This window comes from Erithacus rubecula, assembly GCF_903797595.1.
Source record: "Erithacus rubecula genome assembly, chromosome: 6".
In the NCBI taxonomy this organism is placed as follows: Eukaryota; Metazoa; Chordata; class Aves; order Passeriformes; family Muscicapidae; genus Erithacus; species Erithacus rubecula.
In genome coordinates this window covers 44776278-44797528 of record NC_136688.1, presented here as the reverse complement: position 1 = coordinate 44797528, position 21251 = coordinate 44776278, and the positions used below count along the sequence as shown (strand labels likewise).

At 40.4% G+C, this 21251-nt stretch overlaps 1 protein-coding gene across 4 annotated transcripts; it reads left to right on the top strand.

Annotated features, from left to right (window-relative positions):
- Positions 1-3387: 3387 nt before the first annotated feature.
- On the top strand, positions 3388-19740 carry GPR68 (G protein-coupled receptor 68). 4 transcript variants are annotated; one of them, XM_079309281.1, is made up of 3 exons: positions 3388-3678; positions 4966-5065; positions 16998-19740. In XM_079309281.1, the coding sequence occupies exon 3, from the start codon at positions 17132-17134 to the stop codon at positions 18206-18208; it is 1077 nt and encodes a 358-aa protein (XP_079165407.1). In that variant the 5' UTR covers positions 3388-3678; positions 4966-5065; positions 16998-17131; the 3' UTR covers positions 18209-19740. The 4 variants fall into 4 exon arrangements, with proteins under 4 accessions (XP_079165407.1, XP_079165404.1, XP_079165405.1 ...); XM_079309279.1 differs by lacking the exons at positions 3388-3678; positions 4966-5065 and adding exons at positions 12513-13329; positions 14016-15200; XM_079309278.1 differs by lacking the exon at positions 4966-5065.
- Positions 19741-21251: the final 1511 nt, after the last annotated feature.

Genomic DNA, 21251 nt, shown 5'->3' with positions numbered 1-21251 from the left:
GACAAGAGCAGAAGCAAAGGAAAAAAGGAAGAGAACAGCTAGACAAAGCAAGATATTTGTCTTCAGTGAAACCTCTGAAACAAGCAAAGCATTTTGTTGCACAGCCACCCCTCCAGGCTGTGTAAGAACTGGCCCACCAGGGAATCTAAGGTGGTATCAGGAAGAGTATTAGAAGTTCTTGTTACTCAGCTATAGAAAATGGGAATGTCTCTGTGGTTTGTCACTGCAAAAGAGAGATCTTATTTGTTTTCCTCTTTTCCTCACAAAAACGGGTGCTTGAAAACATTTAAATCACATTTCATAGGAAAGTTGACCCTGATAGGCAAAGGGTAGATCAGGCACTTGGAATCAATGCTGACACTGCCAGAAAGGCCTCTGCTGGAATATACTTAAGGATGGAGGCTGATGACTGGAAATGAAACCAATGTGGGTGAGCAGAGAGAGGCTTGGAAAACACAATCTTCAAAAAAACACTGGAAAAGTGGGGTTGCTTAATCTGCAAAAATCAAAGAGGAGCAGCATGATTAATCCCCAGACATTTAAATGATCAATACTGAGAAAGGGAACAATCATCTGTTTCTCATGTACATTCACAGAAGGGCAATAAAAAGATTAATTGGAAACATGGAAGATAAAGATTTTTATATTAGTGCAAGCTTCTTAAGAACAGTCCTAGCCATGGAATGAAGACATAGCAAGAGGTGAGGCAGAATCTTCCTTAATGGCAATTTAAGAGAATCTGAAGCTCTAGAGAAGCTGATCTAGTTTTCCTCAATGAATAAGGAGACAGTCTATAATACCTCCTTCCTGCTGCATTTTCATGGCATCTGTGCCATTTATAACACCAGTTTAGCTCAATTCTTTTTCAATCTTGCTGCTTCTGGTTTTGACATCTGCAAGCCAGGAGCAATTCAATTCAATAATGTTACTTAATCATCACACACATTAAAATGATTTGACCAAAGTGAGTGGAAAGCTAGAATTGCTACTTACAGCGAGTAATAGCTGTTTGTCAGCTTTGATAACTGCTGTATAATTCATGGAGATAAAAGGCTACAAAAATGTTATTTCTTTTTATTTTGAGAGTTTTAAATATGGCCAACTTGCAGTGGCTGAGTGTGTGTGACAGAGGTGGCAACACACGGCTCTGCCTCTTTTGAAGTGATGAGGGCAGGTGGCCCAAGCCCCTGAATGCCATTATTTTAGTTACCTGCTTTACAGCATCTGCATGCTGAGACAAGAAAATAGAATGTCTGGATGAAAAGGAAACAAACCCAAGATTTTTCTGGAGTTTATTTTCCTCTGTAATTTTCTGAGAGGGACGTTTGTGGAAGTCCTTGTTTCTGCTTCACTTGCAAGGAGTAATTTGCCAGCTGTGTGGGTCAGGTGCTGCCTTTTAGCCTGCTCTGATAGACCTCTATTGTGTCTGATGAGCAAAGTTCAGGCTGTTCTTGCTGGATATTTTGTCCACCTGTACCCAACATGGGTATAACACATCTTTGAGCATGTACACACATTAGTGTGACAAGACTACTGCAGCCAAGGTGGGACCCAGGAAAGGAAACTGCCCACAATGCTACCTCTGCCAGAACTCTGCTTCCCTTGGCACCCAAAGGGTAATCACTGTCTGTGGGTCTTCTCAGGGCTTGTTCCCTTCTGCAGCCCAGAAGGTGGAATGCTTTCCACCCTGCAGAAGGTGGAATGTTTTCCCTGCAGCCACCAGTGAGAACTGGGTACCACAAGATCTCTGCCCTAGACAGTCTCCCAGGGAAGGCAAGTGGGCCACTGTAATGCCCTGTTGCTTTATACTGAAGTATAGTTCTAAGGAAGTTACTGCAATTCATTTTCTTTATGCCATCTTTTATAAATTCTTCAATAAAAGTGTTGCAGTATCCAAGGGTACATAATTTTGGATTAAGAGGTATTGAAACATATTTTATTTCTGTTTCTGAAAGGTCCTAGTCTTTGTGATTTTCTTAATATGTGTATTCTTATATATGTATTTGAAAATAAATAATGAAGATTAAATGAGTACAAAATTTTAAAAATTTAAACCACAAACAAATAACAACAAAAATTAGTCAGAAGAGGAAGTATTCCCAGTAGTTGACACTAATCATTAATATTTTTTAATATTGCAGAGTGTGTTCTGCTTCTGGCTGTGCTTCCAGGAGACTGTGCCTTGCCTGTTCAGCCAGTTGTGCTGCCTGACCTCTGAGATCCTCCAAGCACAGTGAGCCTGCAAAGGACAGTTCTCTGCTTGTTACAGCTTTTCATGACAGTATCCAAGAATTTCCTATTTTTTTTTTTTTTTGTGCATCCCTCCTCAAAAACTCAGACATGTTTCTTAACCCTGCAGATAATTTTAGATCTCTGATCTGCCAGAGGCCCTGGCAGAGGAAGGGCTCTGCCATTTGGTAGCCTGTTGTACCTGAAGAGCCGTTTGCCTGTGTTTGGAATGAGGAGTTATTTTTGATACTGTTTCTGATGTTAGCCATGGGTACTCCCAGAGTATTTCCAAGTTTTCTAAATGTTCTTGTGTCTTCTCCCTGTTCTGGTTTGTTATATTTTTTCCTATTTTTTTTTCAATGCTTATATCACTCTGCTTTCCACCAGGCTGGAAAGGAAGAACCCATCTTGGAGTTCCCTGCACACGATTCCTGTGTCTGGCTGCCCTCAGAGCGCTGTTGCCATTGCAGTGAGCAGAAGGGAGCTCTGGCTGGCTGCTGCTCTGACCATGCAGTGCCACTGATGTCCCTACAGCATGGCACAGCACTGCATCAGGTGAGTTACACACAAATTTAGAGCCTGAGCTGGTAACAGCTTTTGTTTCCAGCTTCAATGGTGCAATTTCTATTTATCTGTGTTTTTAAGAGTAACGTGTTTCAGTTTGAGTGAGACAATTAAATTCATATCCCAGAGTACAGCTTTCACTCCTGTGGGAATAGTGGTGTGAGTTAGCAGGAGGTCAGCTTTTTCATCTGCTGCACCCTTCCTGTATGACCTTGGGCAAGCCCTTCAGTCTGTTTATGCCTCAGTCTGACTGTGCAGACAGGGGAGGAAGGCACTGCCCCCCCCTCCAGCCCTTGCTCTTTCACAGTAAAAGATGATGCTTCCTTCTGCAGAGATCACCTTTGCTCTGTTTGTATGTAGTGGTCTGACCACCACAAGCTCTAGAAACAGCTTACTGTAAATGATACTAATAACAACACTAATGCTCTGTATACTTTTCAATGGGCCTGCATGAGGCAACATCTGAGTGTGTTTAGATAATCTGGAAGCAGCTGGATTTGGCCTCTGCACCATCTGCTGTGACCAGAGTGCAGCTCTCTGCTGGTCGGTGTGTGCCGGGGGGATGGCAGGGAACACTCCCTGTACGTTGCAATCTCTGTATTCAGCGCCTGCTTTTGGCACTCTCATCTGTCTCACTTATGAATGAGTGGGTGGGGGAGGAGAGGGCTGGGCTGGGCTGGGCTGACTCCTTCACAGATGAACCATAAAGAGCACAGGAGCTGAAACAGAATCTCCTCCTCCTTTCCTGAGCTGTTTCACGGACAGCCTTGCTCACAAGTGGGAGGAGGACAGCCTCACCAGCAGCCTGAGCAGGAGCGAGGAGAAGGGAAGTTTTGTGCTCTTCACATGGCAGGCAAAGCCTCTTTGCATAAACTCTGCTAACAGGTGAGTTTCATTTTTATCTATACATTCTTGAAAGCAAGTTAATTTTCCATCATTGAACAGGTCTCACCCCTGGAGTAGTGGTAACATGGTTTTCCAGCTGAGTTGTTAAAGCAAAACGAGAGGCTCCAAGGATTCAACCAAAGCAACGTGTCCAAAAAAAAAAAAAAAATCACTACTTCAAGATTAATTTCCTTGGCAAAGTTCCTACTAGCAGGAACTTTGAATAAAGATTTTTCCAGAAATGCTTTCTTGAGTTCCAATTAGGCACAAGGAGAGCTGAATGTTCAAGTTGTATTGATGAAAGGAAATTGTAAAGATAAACTGAGAAACTGTTGTTTTCAGAAAGGAATCAGAGCAGTAGCCTGTAGATAAGTTCCTGGAGTCATTTTCAGAGAACTTACTAGTATGTATAAGTTGACTAGATACAAGATATTTTGAAGGACTAGTAAGTGACTTAAATACTTTATTTCCCCTGAGATCCCAAGCCAAAAGTTACACCTATCATGAAACTGCTAAACCACATACCTTGATATGTGGGTACTCTGTGTATACCTATATAGTTTTATCTTTGTATCTCAAATGTATGTCATTAGTACCAAATACTAAGCCACTTTTCTTGCTGCTGCTCAGAATCTGGCTTGGAAGACTTGAAATGTGAGGATGTTTTTTAGATAAGTGAAATCTCTCAGGTGAGAAATTTATCTTTTTTTTCAATAGGATAAAAAACTCTTGTTCATTATTGTAGCTTGTCCTTGTTATGAGAATGTTTTTCCTGTTTTTGTCAATCCTTGTAAAGAAACAAGAAAAAGCAGTTCACTGAGTGATGCTTTCTTCTTTTGTGTGTTGCATGTGGAGGCAAACTGAGAAATATAGAATTTAGAATATTACAGCTTGTCCTGTCCTTTTCTGTTCAAAATACATGTAGGTATTTATTAATAAAAATATAAGGAAACTTAACCATAAAGTAAGTAAAAATGGCAACATGTAGGCTCATGGGACGTGACAGTGCTGCTGTGAGCATTATGGGACTTTCTGAGCAGTCTGTTAGTCAGTGACTTGTTCCACATTAGCACCCTGCATTCACACTGGTCCCAGAGGGGCAGAGTGTCTAACCACTTCTTCTTTCAAGTTCTCTTTAATCAAGAAGCCAGTAAAAGGTAGTCAGTCCTGTGTACTTAACACCTACTTCATTTCTTCTTTGAGGAAATAACATTTTCTACTGTCCTCACTCCTGTCCTTCCTGCCTCTCCATCTCACTGCTGCTATGCTGTTGTTCCCCCATATCAGGCTGCTCCTGCACATGCACTTGTAAATTCTCTCTGCTGTACAAGCAAAGAGGTGGAAGAGTGCTGTGTCCAGTTTATTTTACATTGCTATGCAGCTGTTGGTAAGATGATAACATGGAAAGTACATGCCCACAATTTAAAAAGCCTTTACAGGGTTTAGGAAGAATACTGCAAGAAAATACTGGGTTTATAGGATCAGACAAGTATGTTGTTCTGTCACAGCAGAGGTGAAAATATCATTGTGATTTGAATATAACAATTTTAAATGAAGAAAGATTTGGTGGTTCCAATATCTCATTAAAAAAACTTGTGTCACTTGACACCTTCATTGAGAGGTATTTCTTTCACTTTGTGTTTGGAGGACCAAAATTGACTCCCTTTGTTCTGGATCTGAGGTCTGCAAACAATCTTATAGTAGCAGCAAAAGAGAGAAGTGGGATATGGGGAAAGGGAAGAGAAGGAAGGAAAGTGAGTCTCTGCAGAGCTAAGTGTACACAGGTGTCAGTGTACTAGATCTCATTGACTGGGGTGAGCCTGAGGCTGCTTGAGAGGTCAGACAGACAGGAAGCTTCTCACTTGTGGCTGAGCACAGTTGCACAGGGCCAGGTATTCAAAGGTGGGGGCATTAGTATAAATTTTCCTCACCTAACCAGACTTGTGGATGGTGTCACTCAGATTTACCAGCTAATCCTCTAAATTCGTGTTTTCTTGGCATCCCAGAGAACAGTGCATGAAGAAAATTTCTTCCAGTATTTCTAGTGCTGACCTGAGGGTGCATTCATGGTGCCTTGGGGCTTCACTTCTGATGGCTGTGTTGTGTCAGTGTGGTGGTAACTAAAGGAAGTCATGTCCACTCATGAGGACAATTACACTTGGTAATTATTTTTAAGGGAAGAACCACAGAAAGAGAACGCAGAAGTGGCAGTCTTGTGAGGCTTATTAGCTTATAATTAGCTGATTGTCTCCTCTAATATGTTTGTTTTCCCTATAAAGCTTATTCTGAGTGGCTTTTATTGCTTGTTATGAATTATTCTGCTAGCTGAAGCATTTGCAGAGCTGCTGACCCTGACAGCTGGTGGCAATTGTTTTTGAAAAGACACAGAACAGCTTTAATGTTTAGAAGAAACTGACCAATAATTTTACTAAAGGTATTGGTAAGCAAAAGCCAAGAAAAACATTACAGTTTATTCTCTAAGGGATGCATCCACTGTAACAGTTCTTCTCCACTAGAAACATCATTCTGAACTCTGTTAATAGGATAGGAAAACAAGAGCTTTTTAGGCACTTTGTCTGGAAGCTGTAGCTAATTTGTCTGAAAAACATTTGATAATAGGTTTAAAGTCCTATTAGAGGGAGAGTGAGAAACAGGCTCACCTGAAAGTATATGCTCTGATCCTCTCCATGGAGCCCTCTTGCCAGAAATTGTTTCTGTGTCAATAAACTTCTTTCCAGCTGAGTTGTCTTGGAATCCTATCTGGGATTGCTGAGGTTCAGATCCGTCACCACACCAGAATCAAACAGAAAAGCAAAACTGATCTGACCTGTGTGTAACAGAGAGGGCACTCTGCTGCTCTTACTGCTGCTCTACAGGAGCTGTTCTCCTGACATTCTCCACTCAGAAATTGCTACAGACAGCTGTTGCTGCTAGGATGAGCCTGGACGTTCATTTCTGAATAGTGTTGCTTTGTTCAGCAAGGTTTTGAGCTTCCTTTCTCTTATGTTGTGTCCTATGGGCCAGCAGTAAAGACTCAAAGCTTTGAAGAGAGGTTGAGTTCCCAGCAGAGAAAGGGGAGATAAATAATGAATTAATTACAAAAGCAAATGTAATTGAACTATCAAAGGTCAGTCACTTTAATGACACCTGAATAAAATGCTGAAATACCAGTAGGGAAACATTTCAGAGAGTTCTTGGTTTGGCTTTCTTTTAACTCAATATTTTAGTAACCATTAAAATGTTATCATTTTATATCTGGAAACATTTCATCTTCCTTCTGCCAAGGAAAGAGAGTTTTTACTCTGTGATGGATAATGATTTAGTGTCTACTCATATCTATTTAGAGGATGTATCTGGTTTATGTTCCATGTTTAAGAATTGTTCAGACTTAGCTTTTAAAACAGCAATTGCCTTTTAAACTTACAAGAGGTTTAGACTCAAATCTGTAAGTCTATAATGTCAGAACATTATTATTCAAAATTTGAACTTACATCCAAATTTCAGAGCTGGTTTTACACCTCCATCCCAAAGCAGGACCTGGATTTCTAAACAGTTCTCAATCTGGAATCTCACATCTCCTGTGCCAGTTTTCCATCTCTTCAAGAGCTTATCAGAACTCCCCTGTGACAAGCATTTGATTCTCTCCCTTTTATCTGGTCAGAAGCATGTTTGGAAGTGCATATGGTTTACAGCAAGGTTGTTGCTCTTGCTGTAAATTGCTTCTTTGATAATATTAAAGAAGAGGGGATTTGCATTTCTGTGAGGTCATGCCTCTCCAACTATTTTTCTCAGTTTTCGTGTTGAACTTCTTTTATCCAAAAATGGAAAAATCAGGAAATGGAAATGTAAGCAAAAATGCAGATACAGATGCCAGCACTTTAAATACAGTGATTAATCCACTAGGAACTAGGTTGTTGGAGTCTTGTACCCTCAAGTGAAAAAAATAAGGACTGACGTTTTCAATAGTCATCTGGGGAGCAAGAACAGCCACGAGGGAAAGAGAGAGAGGAAAACCTTCTGCAAGGCACACTGCTTCTCGTGAGAACACTGAGAAACAACAATGGAAGAACATGTCTTACCTCTGAATATTGACTCACTTCTACAGGAAACTTGGTTAATCTCCAGAAGGGAAACTGAAAAAAAGGGAAGAAATTTGATTAAAGACATCAATAAGGGATATAGAAAATAATGAAATAAGGGATAGTTTAGTAGAGTTATGTTTCTACTAACTAGATGGGGACTATTTGTAGACATGCACAAATACATATGCATAATGCACCCCACACACCACCCCTCCAATTCTGTATCCAAGGAAGAAATACAGAAATACAGAACAAGAGCCAAAAAAGACTCAGTTGAGCCTAAAAGGAAATGAGCATAGCTAAACGGGAGTGCGTGGAAGGGCGGATGGTGTGCTAGACTGGAAAGAATTGGATCTAGAACAGAAACATAGCTGAGGTGCACAATGGTGAGCAGTGCAAGGAGGAAACACAAACACAGTACAAAGGCACAAAAGAATTTTTTTTGGTTTTTAGATGGCAACAGTGCACATACTGGGAGGTGCTTCAATTGAATAGACTCCTATTCCATCATGAATTTATTCTCCATGATTAAGATAAATCCAAACAGAGGAAATTAAGTCAAAGAAAAATGAGGACTGGAAGGGAAAAATCTTCAAACATTGCAAGCAGCTTTTCACTTTACCATATCTTAAAACTTTTGCAGTACAAAATGAATCATATACTGAATCATACATGCAGAAAATGGCATTTTAAAAAGAGATAATTTTATTGAATGTATTATTATTTGCTGATGCATGAAATAATGAAAATGCTAACATTCTCTTTAAACAGGAGATCTGCCCAATCTCTTTAGACATGCCAGTTTCAACTACATTTCAGTTAGACCTAGCAAGCAATACTTTTCTATTGGACAGCCTTTGCTGGTTGTCAAGTGTTACTAATCCAGAATTGATTACAGATGTCCCAAGCTTGTCAGCAGCACTGCTCAATAAGTCCTGTCCATTGAATTACCAGTAAATGAGGAGAAAAAAATTGTAGAGGTGGGTGTTTGTTTGCTTTCCAAATGACTTTAGTTAATGAGATAGTTCTGTTTGGAAGGTATAATGCGTTGATCCTCAGGTTCAAAGTGGCATTATGAAAGATGAAAGCTGAAAGATAATATGGTCCCTGATTCATTCTCTAACTTGTCCCTTTTTGAACAAGTGAAGCTAGGGATGCTTGACAGAAAGCACTGCCTTTCATGTTGCTGGCATTCCATTCCCTTTCTGCATGAGCATGTGGGTACAGAGAGCAAGTTGTTCTCAGTAGACTCCAGGGCCATGAGCATCTGGCTGGAGCTAGAGACTGACAGCCAGTGCTTTGCTCAGCCTGGGTGCCCTGACCAGGATGGGGTGCCCTGACCAGGATGGGGTGATCTGACCAGGATGGGGTGATCTGACCAGGACAGGGTGATCTGACCAGGATGGGGTGCCCTGACCAGGATGGGGTGATCTGACCAGGATGGGGTGATCTGACCAGGACAGGGTGATCTGACCAGGATGGGGTGCTGGCAGTATGCTGTGGCCCACGGTATGTAAATGGATGGTTCATGCTCAGGCAGCATGTGGGTGACTCCCATGGCTCCCTTTGGGTAACCACTCTGTGAAACAGGGGCTGTGTGGCAGTCCTGGGGCTACAGGGACACACTGGCAATCCAAGAAAGGCAAAAATCATTGAAATGCAACACAGATATGGATTAAACCTGGAGTCACTGACTTCAGTGCAGGATATCTGGCATTGCCTGATGTAGCACTGTGCTGCTGTCAGAGCAGACTGCAGCTTCAAAAGAGGCAATAATACCAAGGAAAATGAATCAGAAGGATGATTTTCCCCAAGGCTGTAGATGGTAAAATGATTCAGAACTCATTTAACTCAGAAGGGTGAAGTTCCTATTTCTCAATTCCAGGCTACAACACAGTGTTTCCACTCATTGTTCCTTACTAATATTGTATGTTGATCATGGCTTATGTGGCTTCTAATAAGCAAGATCCATGTAATCTTGGCCTTTCTTGCATTGTCCTGTTCAATGAAGATCAATGTGCAAGTTTGGAATTATAAGCACTTCTGTTGTCTATTACTGATTATGACTTGCCTGCTGCTTCTTCAGTAGAGGTGGTTTTTTGGCTTCTGTGTCAAGGAGGATTGTGGGGGAGAGGGACATTGACTTGGTTGAGGTTTCAGTTCAGGGGAAAGGAAGATTTGGAGCTTTTCTCTGAGTAATAGAGTTATTTAAGATGTCTGCAGGAAATGGTGTGATGTGTTTTCTTCCACCCACTGTTCTGTACTCAGCTAGTCATACACAGGGCTTCAATGTGCCCTGTGGACAGGAACTAGTCACAGTAATTCAGCAGTGAAATACTTGGAGGGTCATGTTGTCCACTTGGTTGATCTTTAACAGCAGGAAGTGGGGGGCAAATTAGGGTCAATTTTAAAGCTTTGAGGCAGCTATAGCATGACTAATTTCAGCTGTGATTCACCTCCCTGATACTACTTGAACTGCTTGCCTGAAATCACACATTGCATGAATTTCTTGTTTCCATAAATAGGGATTTTCCAAAGTTTTTTTTCCAGCACTTTCTTGTGCTCAACCAGTTGTTCAGACCTTACATGAGGTAAAAAGGCCCTAATCCTAGATAAAGAATAAATAGTATTGTGAGACAGAATGCATAGTCTGATGACACAGGCAGATGTATTTGCCAAGCTACTGTCTATGATATGTGAGAAATCATGATAGTCAGAAATCCCAGGTGACTGGAAAAACAGAAACATCATACCCATCTTTTAAAGGGATAGAAAGACCCCAGAAAGATAGAAAGGACAGGGAGGTGATTTGGGAGAGCCAGTAGAGCTTTACCAAGGTCAAGTCCTGCCTCATCAGCCTATGGCCTTCTATGATGGAGTGACTGCCTCAGTGGAGAAGGGAAGGGTCACAGGTGTAATTTATCTGGACTTCTGTAGAGCCTTTGACATGGCCCCCCTCAACATCCTTCTCTCTAAATTGGAGAGAGATGGATTTGGTGAATGGGCTGTTAGATGGATAAGAAATTGGCTGGACAGCCTGATCCAGAGGGTCATGGTCAGTGGCTCAGAGTCCCAATGGACCTCAGTGTCAAGTGCTGTCCTTCAGGGACCTGTGCTGGGACCAGTACAATTTAGATTAGATGTTAGTAGGAAATTCTTTACTGTGAGTGTGTTGAGGCACTGGAACAGGTTGCCCAGAGAAGTTGTGGATACTCCATCCCTAAAAGTGTTCAAAGCCAGGCTGAATGGGGCTTTGAGCAACCTGGTCTAATGGAAGGTACTCCTGGCCATGGTTGGAATGAGATGATTTTTAATGTCTCTTCTGCCCTAAACCATTCTATGATATTGGATTAACTGTGCTAATTATCCTACCTGTCTCCCTTGCCCTTCATCTCAAGTTGCCTTTCATATGTGCAGGCATCAACAAAGAAGTCCAAAGTCATAAAAACCTGAAATTGAAAGGTATAGAAACAGAACATTGAATTCCCAGAATATCAAAAGATGGAGCAAATGGAATGATTTACTCAAGGCCATAAAAAATTGCATGTCTGTGTTAGGAAAAATTGGCATTGATGAGTAATTAGTCTTTTGTTTATATGTGGATTCTGAAAAAAATATTGCCGACTTCCTTTTCTGACAACAGGTTTATAAGACAAGTCATCTGATAATGACAAAAGTAAAGTTATTTGTAGTTTACAGAACACTTTTACAGTTCCCTTCAACTGAAACAGATATACAGTGTAATAATTATTGTCCTCAGAGGTTCAGGTTAGAAAAATCTACTTGCAAATTACAAATACTGAATGGATTGTGCATAGATTTAGAAGCTCAATTTGACACCTCTTTTCACAAAATGAAGTGTGATGTCTGTGTTACCCCAATTTGTCATAATTTCTGAAACATTACCAGCAATAATTCATAAATTGCTGTAAGTAAATCTCCTGGAGTACATGTAGTTTAGCCTTTGCTGATCTATTATTCTCTATGCCCCCATCCTATTGTTAAAAATAATTATGTTAGATGCTAGTTAACAATTCTGGTTCTAAAGATTGGAATAAAAAACAAGAGCAAATATTTCAGCTACCTTTATATAAATATAAAAATACATACCATATAAACATATATAATATAAATTAAATATTATCAAACTAAATACATATATATTTGTGTTTGTGCTTCATATGTACTTGTCTTTCTTTTCCTTTACTTGTGGTAATAGAAATATCTTCCATTGCCTTTAGCAGCTCTTTCTACCTGATACTCTTCTCGAATCAGAATGGTTTGGAAATCTTCCTGGTTTGGAAGGGGCCTTTAAAGGCCATGAAGTCCAAGTCTCCTGCAATGAGCAGGGACATCTTCAACTAGACCAGGTTGCTCAGAGCCCCATCAAACCTGACCCTGAATGTTTCCAGGGATGGGGCACCCATCATCTCTCTGAGCAACCTGGGCTAATGTTTTATCACCCTCATCATGAAAATATTCATCCTTGTATGTATCTGATTCTACCTTCTTTTACTTTAAAACCATCCCCCTTGTCCTGTTGCTACAAATCCTATTGAAAAGTCTGTCCCCATGTTTCTTGTAAGTCTCCTTAAGGTACAAGGCAGCAAGAAGGTCTTCCCAGAGCCTTCCCTTCTCCAGGTTGAGCTACTCCAGCTTTCTCACCCTTTCCTCATAGGAAATGTGCTCCATCCCTCTTGTCATTTCTGTGACCTTCCTCTGGACCTGCTCCAACAGGTTCATCTTTTACATCATGATTTTTCTGATTAAATCCAAATTTTTCCAATGAAACCCATTGTGCCTTTTCTTCATACTTGGTGGTGCACCCAAATTTCTACTTTCTTCTACTTTTTTCCCCCTCAAACTTACTCTAAGGGTATTATCCCTTTCCTGCCCATCATAGGTGGTTTGACCAGTCCCTGGTCTCTTCTGCTGTTCATCACTCTCTGCCTTCTTATCTGGCCTTATGCTTCCAGGCTTTGTGTAACAGGATCAAACAGTCTGACAAACCTGCAAGTGTTGAAGGAAGCTTAGCATGTGAATTTAAGGGCTGGTATTTGTGTAGATGATGACCTAAACCAAATCCTAAACTGAAAGCACCTCAGGTTTCTGATTCCAAGATATGCAGGACAGTTCAAGTCCTGCAATGACAGCCAAGTGCCTCAGGCCTGTCTGTACTGTATGACAGGTGCAAGGACAGATTAAATAGCAGGAGTCCATGCAGGCACACAAGCATGCTACACTCCCTGTTAATGGAAGTGAGTGCTTTGTGGATGAGACAAGCTGGGTGCACAACAGTTGAAAATTCCAGCAAGGAAGTCCTTTGGTGCAGTCCCATTTATCTCTGCCAGAAAAACACGTAGGCCTCGTTACAGACAGATTTCTTACAATGAAAACTCTAGAAGTGTTCCCTGAAACTGAAAAGACCCACCTGGGCTCCATGCTCCTACTTGGTCCAAGGTGCAGTGGCTGTTGCTGCCAGTGGCTCTGGCTGCTTCCATTGCCAGCAGGCAGCACTTAACATGTGAGCAGCCCCACGGTTCATGGTGCTGGGGCAAGTCATGTGTTTGTCAACAGCTAAGGCACAAAGGACTTGGGAAAGAAAACAACTGTGGTTGAACTCTCTGGTGAGTAATAAAGCTGGCTTGTATAAACCATGAAAAAGTGAAGCTTTCTGAAGCTCTGGGATCCTTGGCTTTAGTTTTAATCCAGGAACAAGAGAACTGTGTAGGGCTCATGTAGATGTAGAGAGTCTTCTAATTTATTGCCAAGACTTAGGCTCAGATGGGTATCATCTAAAAGATGTGGGCATATAGGAGAGAGAAATATTGCCTGGAGATGACTGCAGACTCGTGATACTGAAGGTGTTACACAAATTTTGATTTAAAAAAAGTCACACAGCTGCACTATATCCATATTAAAGCTGTCTAAAAGAAATGCCTGTGTGTCCCTGTTCATAACTGCTTTCAGCTTTACGATTGTCTGCACCCCAAATGTTTTTCATAGAGCAACTTCTAAAATTTCTCTCCTCCCTCTATCCGGACATGGCCAATAAGTAATGGGGGAGCTCTTCTATATCCTGCATGGTCTTTCCTTTATTTTACACTTGCTCAGACAGCTTGTAAAGTATTGTGTCATATGTCCTTAATAACACAGTGGGCTCTTCCACACCCATTTGTTTAAACCTGCTGGTGCAGTCCTTTGATACCGGGTTTGTTGAAAAAATCCTACAGTTTCACTCCCTGGCTGGTGCAGAGCTGTATTTAGTGCTGGGGAAAAGTTGAACTGCCTCTTTATTTCCATTTGGCTGCAGAGTATGTCCTTAGCCCAGGCATGAGTGGTCAAAGGGTACAAAAGTGGCCCAGAGCCCATACACAAGGAGGCCAAAACAAGAGAAGGATTTCCTGGCTCACTGTTGCCACTGACCAGAACAGCAGTATAAGATAGATATTGAAGAAGAATCTGAACCTTTCTTTGCATCCACATCTTTGAAACTGGAGAGAGTTTGTTAGCACAAAGCAAAGAGATTTGTTACAGCCAGCCTTCTCTTCCTGCCCCTTTGACCAGCCCACTCCAGCATTTCCTCCAGGAGCAGGAAATGTTGCTGTAATCATAAGTGTATATTATATTAGCATAATATTGTATCAATAAGACTTTTGCTGCCTACTTCACATTCTGCATTCTGGCAAGACTTTTAAACTAAGCAGAAATGATTTTACTTATTACAGATAATTATATTATCTGTACATAAACATAATTTGGTAAAAAAATTTAGAGTTCTTAGAGGAAAAGAATAATTAAAAAAAAAACAACACTGCAGCTGTAGAGTACATCTGCTTTTTCTCATACCATGATCCATAATGACTCACTGGGTAATACTGAAAGAAACTCAGTGCTAGACATTTAAAGATAGTTATGAACTTTCAAAACTGTCAACAGCTTTTGAATTACTATTTGGCCTTATCAACAGGAGCTGGACACTGGCTGGGCACTGTGCTGGTAGATATGATGATAGGTCTCAGATTTTAGGCATTTTAGAGAATAATTAAAGTGTGCCAATCATCCTGTGCAGGCAAACTCTTACATGTAAAAGTCACCAAATCATTATACAGAAATGCTACGAAATACAAACTCAGGCCTGGAGCTCTGGATTAAAAAGATGGGTTGTGGTAAGAAGGTTATCAAACCTACCTCAGCACAGATCCTGTGTACTGCCCTTGTCTGCAGATGGAAGAGATATGTGATGGTTTGGAACTTGGAGAAACTGGATAGTACTACAGGAGAGCTAATGGCCCCTAGGTATCAGTGTTTGAGGAAATTTGTGCATAACTTCAGTGATTGATTTCTGCTGTGCATGTCAGCCCAGCTGTAACAATGTCATATTTATTCCAAGGGAAGGTTATGGCAATCTCCTGAAGCAAACTTCAAACTGAACCACAGGTACCTCTGACTGGGTCCCTTTAGCAGCATTTCTCCTGCTGAGCTTGATATATGAGTTGTGATATATGTGACACCCACAGTGGAGAGTGTGAGTCTCTAAAACCCCAAGGGAGCTGCTTGAGACAGAGCTGGAGGACAGCAGAGTGCTAGACTTGAACAAGTTGGATAGCGGAGCTAAAAGTTTTGAGGGAGATGAACTTATCTTGGCCTGTTGTTTTATGACTGAGACTTTCTGAGCTTCCAAGGACATTTCCAGGGCTGGTGTTCTCTCTGTTGGAAAGCAAAAGTGAAAGTAAGGGGATGAAAACCACATCCCAATTCTTACTTGTATGTTTGCTCTGAAATCTGTGGAGCTATGCTGGTTGAAGCTAAAAAATGAAATTCTTTTCAGGTTTGATCACTTATTTCAGCCAGGCAATTGTTTTCTAGCTTAAAGCAAGTGGTTTTGTTTTCAGTTGCTACAGGAGTAAAGCCTATCACTATTAAAAAAACCAAAAACATGCATTAAAAAGATTATTTGACAATAACATTCTCAAATGCTAAAGCTGACAGTAATTTTACTGTAGTGTGGTCATGTTTTGTAAGGGCTGCCTGGGAAGAAATTTTATGTTCCTAGATGGGACAGAAGATGATGACAAAAATGCAAATTAGTGTAGCAAACAGAAAAAAGCAGCAAGGCCTTATCTTTGTCTTTGGATAGTCCCTTTTTTGAATCCATGGTATCTGAAGCTGTTAAAAGAGTGCACAAATTGTGCACAAAGGTATAACCAGCATCCTTGAATTTTCTGAGAAGAGATTGAAAGAAATACAGTCTTACTGTCCTGCACCACCAGGTTAAACATGCACTCCCTTCAGACTAGGCACAGTTTGCCCTGCTGCTCTCCAGTGCTGAGCATCTGTGCCCATGAGAATATATCAAGGGTTAAAATGCTGAAAGGGGTATTTCATTGTTTAGTGGAGGATTTCATCACTGTGAGCCAGGTCTAGGCCTGACCTAGTAGAGCAGTGCTAATCCATTGTCAGCAGTGGTTTTTGTGTATTAAATAGTTATAGTATAGTTCAGTACAGTAGTATAGCACAGCATGGCATGGCAATGGCTTCTATGGGTATGTGTTATAACAGATTCTTCAGGTGAAAACAATTACATTAATATTCAGTGAAGATGAAAAGGAAAGATACAAATGTATAAGGTGTAATTGTGTGGGTTTGGGAGTTGATGGCAAATAAAGAATATTTAATAGCATATAGCAATAACTGAGAGCATGGTGATGCACTGTACCAGAGTTTCACCAAGTCCTTCCAACAGAGGAGGGCAGCTTGCTTTCAGGGTTGTTTTTACAAGTAACTGTAAAACAGAGTGCTAAATTTTTTTTTTCCATCCTGCTGAATTGAACTGTGTATTACATGGTATCTTGTATGTAAAGGGAAATTTAAGAAATGTAAATTAATAATCAAGAGCATCCTACATCCTCTAAAGAAGTGTGTGGACTGTTGGTTTACCAGAGACACCTTTTCTGTCATAGACATATCTGATTACTGCTTTTCTGCCCCATCTGTAAACCAGAGATGATATTTCTTCACATTTCAGATACCTCCAAAACTAAAATAACAAATATTTGAAATTTTCTTTGTGATTCTAGAACTCTTCTGTTACGTACTAGGAGTTATGTAAACCTTGATTTCCCAGACATGCTTTATCAAAGACTTAGGGCTAGGAAAAGGCAGCTTTCTGAAAAAGTGTACTATGTATTTAACAATTGTTTCCCTTCTAAAGACTTCCTTGTGATTTATCTACAGGTTATTAGCATCCTGCAGCAAGTCATCACTTCAGCCTAAAGTTTTGTGGAAGAAATAAACTCAACATGAAAACGGAAAGTAATTAAGTCTTACATTCAGGACCCTGATGAGTGATACCCAGGGAGAAGCAGAAGATGGTGAATTTCACAGACAATGCAACTGAGAAGTGCAATATTAATCATGATATCCACCAGACATTATCCCCTGTGGTGTACATATTTGTGTTTATATTAGGCCTGCCAGCTAACTGCCTGTCACTGTACTATGGCTATTTACAGATCAAAGCTAAAAATGAATTAGGTGTCTACCTTTGCAATTTGACTATAGCAGACCTGCTGTACATATTTTCGTTGCCTTTTTGGCTTCAGTATGCTTTACAGCATGACAACTGGACCTACAACGAGCTGCTGTGCAAAGTCTGTGGCATCATCCTGTATGAGAATATCTACATCAGCGTGGGCTTCCTGTGCTGCATCTCCCTCGATCGCTATCTGGCCGTGGTGCACCCCTTCCGCTTCCAGCGCTTCCGCACCATGAAGGCTGCTGCCATCGTCAGCATCGTCATCTGGGCCAAGGAAATCATGACATGCTGCTTTGTCTTCACTCATGGGGAGATCAGCATGGATGCTGAGAGCCACCTGGTGTGCTTTGAGCATTACCCCATCAAGAAATGGGAGCACAATGTCAATTACTACCGTTTCTCTGCTGGCTTCCTTTTCCCCCTCTTTCTGCTGGCCTTCTCCTACTGCGGCATTTTACGAGTTGTCCACAGGAGTCCCGGCACTCAAAAGAAGAAGAAAATCCAAATTAAAAGACTGGTTTCAAGCACTGTTTTCATATTTTTAGTCTGCTTTGGACCATACCACATCCTACTTGTAGTTCGTAGCTTGTTGGAGAACAACTGCTCATTTGCTGAGAAAATATTTAATGTTTACCATATTTCTCTCCTGTTAACTACCTTTAATTGTGTTGCTGACCCAGTATTGTACTGTTTTTCCAGTGAAAGCACTTACCAGAACTTTGTCAAGATGAGAGACTCTTGTCTAACATGTCTAGGCATTCTGAGTACTGAGACAAAGGAATCCTATCCACTGAACACTACTGAAACTCCTAACAGAACACAGCATGAACAACAACCAGGGTTATTACAAATGCCACTTGATGGTGCTGGAATGAAGGACTGCCTCACAACTAATGTAGACAGCCTCTAGCATTAATCAAAAAACCTTAATCCTACATCTGCAGTTATGGCTGTGTTTGTATGTCTGTCTGAATTATTCATGTATTACAACAGTGTGACCTCCCAAAGGCTTATGAGCAATGCTGTACAGTGAAGCTGTTTCAGGAGGTGCTTAGACCCTGGCAATAGTGAGGAAAGTATGTGATAAGTCAGTTCAGTTATAATCATGTATCTGTTGTTGTGCTACCACTTAAAACCCATTTGTCTTGATGACTGCATGGACTGGAATAAGCCAGTACTCATGGTGTGTAGTTCTGGTGAACTTTAGCTGCTTTCTGTTTGCCACTATAGCATCTAGAGAAAGTAATTCTCTACAAGCTGTCATCATCTTGTCATTGAAAAGGTCAGAGACAGAAAAAATTAAATATCCCCATATATATTTTTAAAGATAAAAAGCCTGAGAAAATACTTCTGCAGGATCTCTGTAACTCTCTGAAATCACTTCTCCTTCTGCCAGTTTCAAGGCTTGCAGAGACCATGCCAGAACCAGATTCCTAAAAGAACCAGTTGGATAGTGTGAGACATTATGGGAGAACATGCACAAGGAACTCAGCACCTGCTGAGACCTTCAGGTTGGTTTTTTTTTTCACTGTTGAATCTCAGACTGTTAGACCTCATCATAAGGCTCCTAGAGACTTCTGGAAGTGTGAAACTCTGGGCTCCAGTGGGTGTCAATAACTTGGTTTGCTGACTCAGAAGAGAACAAGAGATTGGCAGTATATGAGGCATGTTGATCCCATGCACTTCTCTGAGTCACTGTGTTCAAGAATGTTTATTTACCTCTAAATTCTACTACACCTTGCTAAGGTTTTGGTTGTGTTCCTTGCAATTTGTGTATCTTGTGCAGCACAGACCATGCAGGCAATTAAATAATAATGCATTTGTCAGGGAAACTGTTGAATGAGTTCTTTTAAAATTCTGGTTTTGCCCATAGATAATATAGTTTAGGGTTTGGTAATTGTTCAGTAAATACAGAAATATGATGTATGAATGATCTGTGTCTGGTTTAGACAGAAACAAAATCCAGGAGAAAATGAAGAATAATGGCTTTTAAAGATGTGGGAGTTGTGCTCCACAGTATTGTTTCTAACACCAACTCCTCTCTAGGTTTTTTCGGGGTTTTTTGTTACATTAATGAATCTTGTGTGGTTCTTCTTTGTGATCTGCTCATCACATCTTCTTGTACTTGTAGCTGTTATACCATGAATATTGCCTTGTCTTCCAATTCTCTGGTTTCAGACCTTCCTTGAAACACCTCTCTCTGCAACCTGGAGCTGGTAACTTCCAGCAATATAATCAGTTTTGTTTCCTTGGTTTGCTTTTGAGTCAAAAGATTGTCTAGACAGATGGTCTACTCCTGCTATCTGAACTTGTCATTGTAACACAGCCTTGCTTGTCATCAGATTCCAAAAGGAATATATTCTAATAGTTTTCTGGAAACCACCTTGAGAGTGCAATATTGCAATAATTAGTGGATGTGTATAATAAAGAATGTTTTTATAATTTTCTTTTTATATTTATTCACTATGTTTGAAATAACTATCTTTTAGCTTTGGCCCGCAGTTTCTATTTGTGAGACTACGGATCCTCTCTTTCCTCTTCTTACAGAAAGGTTTCATGTCTCCAGTCTCAAGAGAGGATTAGTTTTGCTTATGTTAACATTTAGTTTGTTTAATTATTTTACATTTCTTTATACTTCGACCACTCAGCTGGATTAATTACCTTACATCTGCATATTTTTCTCCTGACTATTAGCACTGTTTAGCTTTATTTTCTCCTAATCTTTCATCTCATCTGCTGTGTATTCCAAGGGGGTCTTTAGGCAGGCACTCTCTCCCAACTGCTGCAGTGCTGAGCTCATACATTGTAAAGCATCAACTCCTTGGACCCCCATGACCTTTCAGGCTGCAAGAGACACGTGGTTTGCTCTAGGATTAAATATTTGTTGTCGTGTTTATGTGTTGCTTCTTTACAGTTCCCCATGCTGTTTAAATTAGAAAACTGGAATGCAGAGCATGCTGTACTACAGGGAATTGTCATCTGAGGGATTAAGGCTCATTTGAGTTGATACTTTGATGTGGTCAGCTTTGGTCAGCTGCTGCAGTTTAAAATCAGATGGAAACTTGTGTAACACAGCACAGCATTCTGCACAGCTCTCAGCACTTAACCTGCTAATGCACAACAGAAAGGATTTTTTTCTTCTTTCCCCATTTTTTTCCTTGAAACCAATATATTATCAATTCTTTCTGTACTGAAAGTGTTTGGCTTAGGCTACAGAACTGTAACCAATACAGCAGGAAGGTAACTCCTGCTCAGAGCTTTTCCTTCCATCTCAGTCAAAACACTGAAATCTCTCAAGGGTCCTGCTAAGGTTACTAGAGAATTGCTACACGTGCTATTGAAGCAAATGCTATGCTTGGGACTGCACAAAAATGCAATTTAAAAACACACACTAGAGGAAAAGAGAAACAAATTCTTAAATTACGTATTTCTTAATGAAAATGGACTGTTAAGGCTTGTATTTTGGGGAAAAAAAGAACAAAAGTTTGCTAAATGAAAGTTTTTTGATAAAAGTTAGTTCTTGGAAATATACATTGCACCTGTCAGTGCAATATGTCAGTAGCACAGAGAGAATAAAATCAGCTGCTTCTTTTAAAATGATGATGCCAAGTTCTGTGAGTTCTGTGCAGCAGTGAACATACATCATCCTGCAGGGTTACTGGCTTTGGCAAAAAGTTCAAGCATTCCTATGAAATATTTTATTTAATACTTTGAGTTTGGAGACTTCTACAGAAGATATTTTCTAATTGTGAAACTTCCAAGATACTTTTCTAGAACATCTCTTGCAAAGGTTTTAGATAAAATTAATCTAAAAAAAAAGACTGATCTAGGAAATAAACTTTGGGATCTTTGGTGAACCTGAATGACTAGCAGAAGGCTGTCATTAACATTTTTTTCTGTTGTGTGTTCAACTATTGTATGTCTTTCAAGGCTCTGTATCCTCAGGGTCAGAT

Excerpts from the sequence above, each read along its gene's own strand:
- GPR68 (XM_079309278.1), top strand. The coding sequence starts at position 17,132 with ATGGTGAATTTCACAGACAATGCAACTGAGAAGTGCAATATTAATCAT.